At 31.4% G+C, this 10,619-nt stretch overlaps 2 protein-coding genes across 3 annotated transcripts; one reads left to right on the top strand and one right to left on the bottom strand.

Annotated features, from left to right (window-relative positions):
- Positions 1-572: 572 nt before the first annotated feature.
- On the top strand, positions 573-1,844 carry LOC131636576 (high-affinity nitrate transporter 3.1-like). Its single transcript, XM_058907187.1, has 2 exons — positions 573-908; positions 1,249-1,844. The coding sequence occupies exons 1-2, from the start codon at positions 779-781 to the stop codon at positions 1,737-1,739; spliced, it is 621 nt and encodes a 206-aa protein (XP_058763170.1). The 5' UTR covers positions 573-778; the 3' UTR covers positions 1,740-1,844.
- A 47-nt stretch (positions 1,845-1,891) lies between these two features.
- On the bottom strand, positions 1,892-3,450 carry LOC131636564 (manganese-dependent ADP-ribose/CDP-alcohol diphosphatase-like). Of its 2 annotated transcripts, none has more exons than XM_058907179.1 (2): positions 3,138-3,450; positions 1,892-2,990 (listed from the first exon to the last, which is right to left on the bottom strand). In XM_058907179.1, exon 2 carries the CDS (start codon positions 2,985-2,987, stop codon positions 1,983-1,985), a length of 1,005 nt encoding a protein of 334 aa, XP_058763162.1. In that variant the 5' UTR covers positions 2,988-2,990; positions 3,138-3,450; the 3' UTR covers positions 1,892-1,982. The 2 variants fall into 2 exon arrangements, with proteins under 2 accessions (XP_058763162.1, XP_058763156.1); XM_058907173.1 differs by having other exon boundaries at positions 1,892-3,013; positions 3,138-3,449.
- Positions 3,451-10,619: the final 7,169 nt, after the last annotated feature.

Here is a 10,619-nt window from a genome sequence, read left to right on the forward strand (position 1 = left end):
TTTATGTACCTTAAAATCCACTTCAATGCTTTCCAGTGAGCCTTTCCATGATTCGTCATGTACCTACTTATAAGACTTACTGCATATGCTATATCGGGTCTAGTACAGACCATAACATATATCGAAGAACCAACTATATTAGCATATGGGATGCTATTCATATAGGCTCTTTCAACATCAGTACTTGGACACTGATCAATACTCCACGTAGACCTTTAAAAGTAAATAAAATTAAAAAATTCATTTCATGTGACTAGCAAAATGGCTAAAACCAAAACCCGCTAATATTACAGAAAATTTGTATATAACACAATAAGAATTATAAAAGGAATAACTTAATTTTGTTTCTTTCTCCACAAAATTCAGACACAAAATCCATAAACTAAACTATTCTATTTCAATCAGTCCAACAAGCTAGCATTGGTTTTGAATAGAATGTCCCTTCAATATCTTCAAAGGCTATCTCTACTACTTGCTTGTTCCGCCCACTATTTTTCTCCTCTTTCAAACACTTTTTTAAACAACATTTATGGCATTTGGGCCTTTAGACTTTTAAAAAATATTTATGTCTGTCATAACCTAAAGTCAAAACTCAATTTGTACTATTTAATTTGGATTGGGCTTTGTATCTATGTATATAATGCTTTAGAATGAGTGAATCTCCATTCAGATTCTTCTCATCATATCATTCCTATTTCCAACTCATTGGGTGCTCTCTCAAGTCTTCTCCCTCTTACAAGTTGACTTTTCTTAACAAAAGTGCTTTTGTTGTTGGAGAATGGCAGCTCACAAGCTTTTGGTAGCATCACTTCTTCTCTGCTGTTTATCTGAAATTTGTTATGGAAAGGTTCTCTTTTCTTCCTTGAAAAGAACCCTTGTTGTCACTGCTTCCCCCAAGGAAGGACAAGGTAAGTAACAATAAGATCATGAATCACATAGATCATGAATCACATAGATCATGTTTAATTTTGATGAATCCTTTCTCTTGAATTTGAATAATCTCTGAGATACTGATAAGTGTCTCACATCGAATACTATATAGCCTGAACATATGTTTATAAGTCGGTTTTGTATATAAGTCGGTTTTGTAGGAATGAGTTAGACTCAACCACATTTCTTAATATGTTGTCGGGTTTATGCTATCAGGCCAATTGCTTTTAACATTTCTTAAGAAAAAATTTGTCAAGTTTTATGCAGTCCTTGATTTTATGAATTGAGTTGATTTTTGGTATGAAAAATTTTATGCAGTTTTGTCATCTGGAGTGGACAAAATCAGTGGAACATGGTCTCTAAACAAGACCTTCCCAGCAGGAACAGACTCTTCATACAAAACAATAAAACTGAAGTTATGTTACGCGCACATAAGCCAACAAGACCGCGCATGGAGAAAGACCGTTGACGATCTCTCAAGGGACAAGACATGCCAACACAAAATGGTTGCAATGCCCTACAATGCTTCCAACAAAACGGTCCAAACCTACGACTGGTTGATCGAGCGTGCTGTGCCTCAAGCAACGTACTTTGTACGTGCCTACGCATTTGACTCCAACGACGTGGAAGTTGCTTACGGGCAAACCACGAATGCTGATAAGAGTACTAATTTATTTGAAATCAACGCGATCAGTGGACGCCATGCGACTCTTGATATTTGCTCTGTTTGTTTCAGTGCTTTCTCGGTTTTGTCGTTGGGCGTGTTCTTCTATATCGAGAAGAGGAAGGGAAAATCACAGAAGAAGTGATTGATTTTGAGTGACATAAGAAGGAAACTTCATGGTAGAATGTTTTTATAATGCTTTATAGTTCTAAGTTTATGAATAAATCATGAGATACATGTTTTTACCTTTCAATGCAAGTTTCTTTATCAATGTTTATTAAATAAAACAAAAATCAATTTTACACAATCAATTCAATCAGAATCAATTCTCGTCACTACAGAACCAACACAGACGACATAATAAGTAAGAGCAACCATTTGGTCACATCTAAACATTATTAAAATACATATTTGTACTTGGCATTCTGTCAGTGCCATAAAGTGATATTCTGTCATGATAAGCTTCAACATATCCAAATGCATCTCTACCAGGAGGACATTCCAATGCAGCTTCAAGAATTCTATGATGAATACCATGTGAATCAATGGAGTATCCACCTTTATGATCATGACCATAAAAACAAACCTTCACACAACTATATCTATGTATCAAACTCATCACTTCATCATAATTCCACAACAATGCTTCCTTAGACGACGCGACAGGATCTAGAGGCATATGACAACAAACCACGACTTTCTGTTTCGATTTCGTTGCATCTTGAAGAACATTATTCAACCATTCCATTTGTTCCTTTCCAACGCCTCCGTTGAACATAAGAAACCTTCTTTCAAGTCCAACTAAACCGGTTGGACTATTCTTATCTTCATTCGGATTCTTCTCCCTGAGTAATCTCATAGCTTCCAATGTTCTCGGATGATCACGAGGCCAACCAATCGCACTTATATCATATCCGTCGAGGAAAACAAATCTATATTCAGGCACAGGCGAAAAATCGTAGTAACCATGGCCTTCTGGACTACGAATCTTCAACAACGGAAGCAACTTGTTGCGAGGTAGATTATATAGACAGTGATTTCCAATTAAATGATGTACCTGTCCTTGGAATTTCTCAAATTCACCGGAAATTTTCTTTACAGTATCAAAAGATTGATCTTTCGGACAAAACCCGTCAACAATATCTCCACAATTTATAACAAATTTATGCCTCTTATGATTATTCCAACTCTGAACTGCTCTTTGTAACACAAGAAGACTATGCCTATAGTAACGAGGAACCCCGAGGAACGAATGACCATCCGGAATATCACCATATTGCACATCGGATATCAATCCGAACGAAAAGAGAGGTTGTTTTTGATCATGTGCACTTTTCATCCAATTTTCAGAACCCATGATGTTATTCTTTCTATCTAATCTCCACAAGCACATCACCTATTGGAAATTCAACATAATATCTATAATGCCATCAAAATAAAAACATCAAAAACAAAAAAACCGACAAAAACAAACATCCTATGCTAACATAACTTGACATATATATATAAAACATGAGAATGAAAGAAAGAAAGAGGGTCTTACTTGTGTTGATTATGAATGTTGATGTAAAACAATGACGTATAAATTAGAATGCAGTGATTCTTAGCATGGAAAGGTAGATCTGAAACGTGTTTAAGGAATTTTGTACGTTAACGTAATGAAAAATTCTAAGAACTGAAAATGTCTTTCTGAGTTGTCAAACACGGGACTGCCACTGTCTTCCTACCACGTTGCAATTGACATTGCAACCAGATCTCTTACATGGTTACGGTAATTCAACTCAAAGGTAGCAACAACACGATTATTGTTTGTTTCCCTTGGTTTGTCAATTGGAACTAATTTGTTGTTTATGAAATTATATTAATTTGTTATTTTTTTACGAAGAAAATGGAGATTACAACTGGAATTTAACTAATATAGGCAGTTAGAAAAACTAGGTAACAAATTCTCTTTTTTTCTTTTTGGTATATTGGAAAGATAAAATTTTCTAGAAGATATTGAGAGTTTTGTCTCAAGTGTAATTAGTTTTGTTTAAATTAATTAGGTTGGTTAGATTGGTTTTTGATTTACTAGACCTACACCCGTGCGATGCACGGATATGTTTTATTTAAATATTATTAGTAATTATATTAAATTAAAATATATTAATATGAATAATTTTATATCAACTATGTCTCGAATGTGTTGTGTTTTATGTTTTATAATATTATTTAATATAAAATAAACCACTAATGACAAATTAATAATTGAAATAAAAAATAAGTAGAGTTGTGAAATTGAAATATAAGAAAAACTAATCATAACTTAGAATTAAAAATTAAGTGAAAAATTGTAAATTATAAATTAGAATTATTATTTTTAAATATTTATATGCAAAATAAACACATAAAATAAGAAATTCACTGTTACATAAAAAAGTGAAGGTAGCATCTAGAGTGGACCATCTAATAGGTGGTTCACCGGTGCACCACTTTTAGATGTCATTAGATATATTTAAAAGGTTCAGATGAATTAGAATAAAAATGGGTTACATACAACTTTTCTCCCACAATTACTCACTCCACCTTTTCTCTCTCCTCTCATCTCCTGCTATTGGTTGAGATTGAAGAGTAACTTCTTTTTTTCTAAAATCTAAATTTGCCTAAAACTACCTCTCCCACCCTTCAATCATCCATCGTGTTATTATTCCATCCTCTTATTATTGAATCTATTCATCTTCCATAAAAATATTTTTTACATTATATGGTGAGACTGTCATCTTTTTCTCATAATAACAATAAATTATTTTTATAACTAAACACAATTATTGTGATATTTTCCATCAGTGCTTTGGACTTATTTCTCTTTGCATGATACTTTGCTGCAACTCAGTTAATAAGTGAGACTTCATACTTCACAGATTTATGCAATTGGTTCATATAATAGTCACTTCTTTAATTAAAAATTTAAATCCAACTTTCAATACATTTATTTACGGAAGGGGGTATAGAAATCAACGGAGACGGAAAATGAATTCACTATCTTGTTATTTACAGAAGGGGTATAAAAATCAACGGAGAGGGAAAATGAATTATTAGATAGGTTAACGATGGTGTTGTTTTGTTACATTACATATGCTTATCACCATTTGCAAAAGTGGAAAAAAGACTTTTCAGACAAAATCCATTTTTGATTTAGAAGGTGGGAAGGAACACAAATATGAGATAAATGGAACATTAATTTGTCTTTGATTGAGAATGGAGAAAAAGAAAACCATGTTGTTTAAAGAGATGAAATATATATATGGTGGAAATGAAGAAAATATGAATAAAAAAATCTAATTTAATACGGTACTTAATAATATAATCATGTGGAATCGTTTCATCTAAAGGTCATAATTAGTGGTACATGGATGAGGGACTTAATAGGGCCCTCATTCTAGAATCCACCGTGAAGATGTTATTTTTTGGTTGATTATCTTAGGAAAAATTATAAATTGCCGATTTATTAAATAATGAAAAAATAAATAGTTAAGGTATTAGTGGGTAATGACATGATAGTTGGTATGTAATTGAGGTCCAGTAAATAAATAAAAAAGAAAGTGGTTCAATTTAATTTAATTAATTATATTGATTTAATGAATTAAATATTATTTTGACTTAATATTTTTCTTATAATTAATTATTTAATAATATCATTAAAATAATTTATAATTACTACTAATTTTGAGGAGAAAATTTAGTAGAAGACATTGTAGGCATGAGTAAATTCTTTTGAATTATTTTAAAAATGAAAATAAAACAATAGTATAATCAATTGTAAAGTATAAATAACATGGATCAAGAAAGAAATCCTAAAACCGATAAAGTTAAGTAAATTTAAGTCATTGATAAATAATAATAAAATGATGATAAATAAAGGAAAAGAAAAAAATAAGTACATAATAAAAATTATATAATAAAAATAAGTTGAATATATAAATTGATAAATAAATAAAATAAACATATTGCTTCATCCAAGAAGGCATGATGGTGGTACCTACAAAAATAAATATGATTTTTTTTTATATTAATATCACATAATTTATAAAATAAAATAAAATATACAATATAATTATAGATTACCTTAATTTTGTGTGAAATTTTTTTGATCATTGAAATGAAGATATCTGCAAAATGAAATTAATAATATAATAAATTGATAAATTAAAGTTGATAAAATAGATTTTTAATTAAAACAGTATATAAAATATGTGGATAAATAAACCTAAGAGAAAGAGAGAATAACATAAATTTTTGTTGAGGGAAAAAAGAAATATTTATAAAAAAAAAACCTTAATGTTTTTGGTGTTTTGTAACATGTTCTATCAATTTCAATCTCTTCTTTGAAAAAAAACATGCTCTTTAGCTTTATAATAGATAGATAAGAGCATCAGAAGTGGCTGGAAGATTGAAAATAGTGAAAGTGTGGAATTGATGCTATAATGAACTATTTTTTTTAAATAAAATAAGAAAAGAGAATAAATAATAAACTATTTAATACCATAGCATTGTGTTATAACATATCTTCATTTTTCATGTCTTCATTTCTCTGCAACAAAAGTAAAATCATTCATGGTTGAAATGTATGAAAAATATGATGAATGTAAAGACATAAAAAAGTTTCAAAGTTAATAACTAAAAATAGAAAATAAAGCAAATGAGAAGATTGTAAAATTAAGAGAAAATGAGAACATCTCTAATTTTTCAATCACGTGAGTCATTTATAACGCATAAGAGATTCCAATTTGTTACCATGTATACTACTAACCTTTCACTAAACCCTATTTATAGATAACTTCTCACTAAACCCACTCTTTCTAATTATTTTGATTTTGATTAATTATAAGTAATTAATAAATAATAGTATTTAATTCATTGGAGAGGTATATTTAGGAGGAGGTTATAATTAGTAGAAGTTATTTGAAAAGGTGAATTTATATAGAATTAATTATTATTATTATTGCTAATTATTATTATTATTTAATTAATAAGAGAGGTTATGTATATTGCTTTAGATTTATAGAAATTTATTAGTATTTATTTAAAATATTTAATTCATTAGAGGGATATATATAGGAGGAGGTTATAACTATGTGGAAGTTACTTAGAAAGTGAATTTATATGAATTAATTAATTGATTAATTATTTATTATTATTACTATTATTGTAAGTATTATTATCTAATTAATAGGAGAGGTTACGTATATTAGTTGAAGAGATGGATTTATATGAACTTTTTTTTAATTATTATTATTATTATTATATTTATTTATTTAATTAATTAAAGAAGTGGGTGAATTATGATTATGAGCATATATTTTTATAAATTTATTAAAGAAACGGAAAATTATTTCTTTGAGTTTTAATTTTTTCAATGTCTTAATGTAAAAAATTGTCTAACAAAAAAAAAATAATAATAATAATATTAAAAGATCAAAATTTTAAATTTACATTTTATTTTTATTTCCATGAGTATATATTTTATAAATATCAAGAATTTCAATTTAGGATAAAAAATTACAAATTTAGTAAATAATAATGCACAAAGAAATAGTAAAATTTAAAATTTTTATTTTGTTTTTGTTTTTGTTTATATGAGTATATATTTTTATAAATTTATTAAAAAAATGAAAAACTATTTGTTTGACATTTGAATTTTTCATTGAAAACTATTTGTTTGAATTTTGAATTTTCCATGGAAAACTATTTGTTTGACTTTTAAATTTTTCAATGTCTTAATGTAAAAAGATTGTCTAACAATAATAATATTAAAATATCACAATTTTAAATTTAAATTTTATTTTTGTTTCCATTTTTATGAATATATATTTTTATAAATTTATTTAAAAAATTAAGGATTATTAATAAAATATAATTATTGAAGGATTAGTAATAAAGTAATAACTATTTATTAATATTATTATACTATTACTATTTGTTATTCCTAGAAAGATGATTTAATAATATTGTTAAAAATATAGTGGTTAGAAAGGTGGTTTTAATTTAGATTAAGTAGATAATATTGTTAGAAAAAATAGTGGCTCATAAAAATTGAAAATTCTAAAATTATGCCACGTAAGCATTATAGTTAGGATTATGTTCAAAGTTGCTATAATCATGCCACATCAGCATTAGAGTTAGGGTTATCTTCAAGGTTGCCATCATGACAACCTTGCATTTAGATTAAGTAGATGGTTGTTTGTTAACTATTTTCTTCAGAGAGTTAACAGTACGGGTGTTCAAAATCTAATCGGTCTAATAAAAAATTATTAATTTAATAGAATCAAATTGAAAAATTACAAAAAATTGTATTTATTTAGATATGTTTAGGCTATTTTTTAACAAAACTCATATTGTTAGTTTTGCGGTTAGTATTTCATAAATTAGTATTTCATAAATTGAATCAAATCAAACCACAATATTATACAAAATCTTACACACTATTATATATTCTTTAGAGATATCAATAAATTAGGGTGCAGTTACCGTGCATAGATAAAAATCTAGAAAATTTCTTCACCCACCTCCTAACCTTCTTGCCCACCCCTGGTGAATTTACCACACTACCCCTTGTTTCGGAAGTTCATTTCCGAAAAGGTACTTTTTTTGTAAAAAAAGGTGTTTTCGGAAATGTATCTCCGAAAACGTGTTTTTTTTAATATAAAATATTGATTTCGGAGATGCATCTCCGAAATAAAGTTACTTTTCAGAAAATGTGGTGTTTTCGGAAGTTCATCTCCGAACGCACCCCCCTTGAGGGAATTCGGAAATGAACCTCCGAATTTATGTCTGGACAGAAGAAAAATGAAAAACAACAACGATTCGCTTTATTTAATCGGGTGAAGATTACAACGATAATATTACTGAAAATTAAAGTTTCATATTGTTGAACACGGGTAGGTGGGGATGAGTCAACATTTTGATAACGTCGTCCGCCGATCTTTGAAGTTTCGCGTCCAACTCGATCGGGCCTTTCGAAGAAAATTGGTCGAACGTTGTCCACAAAACCGCTAAATCTTCGTCGTTCTTGATCTCAAAAGGTGTGAACTTAATGCCTCCCTCGTCGTTAAGCGATGGCGAGCGGTACTCGAGCTTGACAACCTTTCGATTCTCGGGATAGTGCAAAAGCGTGTTAAGCGACGGTATCAACTCCGCAAACAGCGTGTCGCGCGAGAAGCGAAATTGGAACGGCATCGGGTAGCCGGTTTCAAAGTAAACGAATGCTAGGTGGGGGTAGGTTTGTGTCATTTGTGTTTTGTGGTGTGAGGAGGATGAAGAAGAGTGTGTAGTATTTATAGACTTATTGGAGCATTGATGGCCCAACAAACCTTATCCTGCCTCAGGGGACCTTTCGGAAATGAACTTCCGAAAATTGGAGGCAGACATGTATATTTCGGAAGTTCATTTCCGAATTATGCAGAAACAGACATAAATTTTACATTTTGTTGATTGCTTAGTGTGTTGTGTAAATTGAACAAATGGAATTGACATTAAACATAAATTAGACAAAGATGACATAAAACATACTTATATTATATATGTATTGAATCGGTCCGATTTTACATGATAAACAACAATACATAAAAAAAATGGTCATTACAAACAAAAAACGAATAGGAACGAACTAAAATTCACCGAACCAATCGGTGGATCCTAAGTCCAAAATAGGCACGTTCTTCGACCGCTCTCTATTTTGCTCGCGCTCTTGGCTCATCATTTCTTCAAACTCCGCCATTCTTGAAACGAAGGGATCCGGCCAAGTCTCCGCCTCATTTGAACGATGTGCGGTCCATTGACAACAAGTAGCCGGTATAGGACACCCCGGTTTCAAAAACACTTGGACGAAGTGCCGCGATCGTAGATACCCGATGCATATGATCCGGCCCGACGAGTCCAATGGCGGTCGACTATGAAGTGGAAAGAAAGTCTCACTTAGTCCAAACCTCGTCAAATCGACGCATACAATATCATATGCACTTGCTATTAGATGACCCATATCGGGGAATGACATCCACTTCGAGACCGGAGCGATACCGGTAAGTGATGGAACAAGTGAATCATGAATTTTCGCAAACTTTTCTTGATTTTCATATAGTTGGCCGTAGATGTCCCGATACGAAGTCAACTCCGCAATAAGTTCCCGTCGGACTAAAGTGTGATTATTTTCCCCTTTACCGAGCAAACCCGCAACGACCCGATATCCACAATTGCCGTCGCCTCCAACATCAACGATGTTATCGATATATTTGTGCATAAAAAGTGGCATCTCATCAATGTAGACAATGGGTGATTTTTTTATCGGCGGTGTGCGAGGTGGCTTCGAAATACGGGCACCTTTGTTACCACTACACTTGGACTTAGGTGTCTCATGAATTTCCGGGAACGATGCATCAACATGTTAAAAGTAGGAAGGAGATCGTTTTGTTGACGTGTCATCTTGTGTAATTTTGGACTTTTTCGGTGCACCTTTCGTCTTAACCGGTTGAGATGGCGGTTTCAAATCGGTGGTCTCCGGAAATGCGATCTTTCGCAATTGTTCTTTTATATGCATTTTTGTTGTGTCCCTGTGGTCTCCGACCGCTTAGCTTCATGAAACAAAAAATTCAAACCCGTTCGAGATATGTTGTAAATCAATTGGGAGAATAGAATTTGGCCCTTATACCGGTGTTCCATAACCGTCTTGCTCCGACCGAACGATTTTTGAATTTCATTGTGTTGATTTTGGAGCATTTGGTTGACGGTGTCCCATCCCCGACACAAATCTCCCTTGCTATCACCCAACCACCTCTTGAAGACCGCATGTGCGGATTCAACTCGGTTAGTCGTGGTGCAACCAAGATGTCTAACCCGATTTGTCCAAGCGCACATGACTTTTTCTCTAACTTTGTCAAGAATGGTGGATTCGACGTAATGACAAAAAATCTTAATGGAACCACACAAAGACCTAAAGTGTACCAATTTCTCGGTATACACCTCTTCGGAGTATGCATCCAAAATTTCCCTC

The sequence above is a fragment of the Vicia villosa genome, linkage group LG1, assembly GCF_029867415.1.
Source record: "Vicia villosa cultivar HV-30 ecotype Madison, WI linkage group LG1, Vvil1.0, whole genome shotgun sequence".
NCBI lineage: Eukaryota > Viridiplantae > Streptophyta > Magnoliopsida > Fabales > Fabaceae > Vicia > Vicia villosa.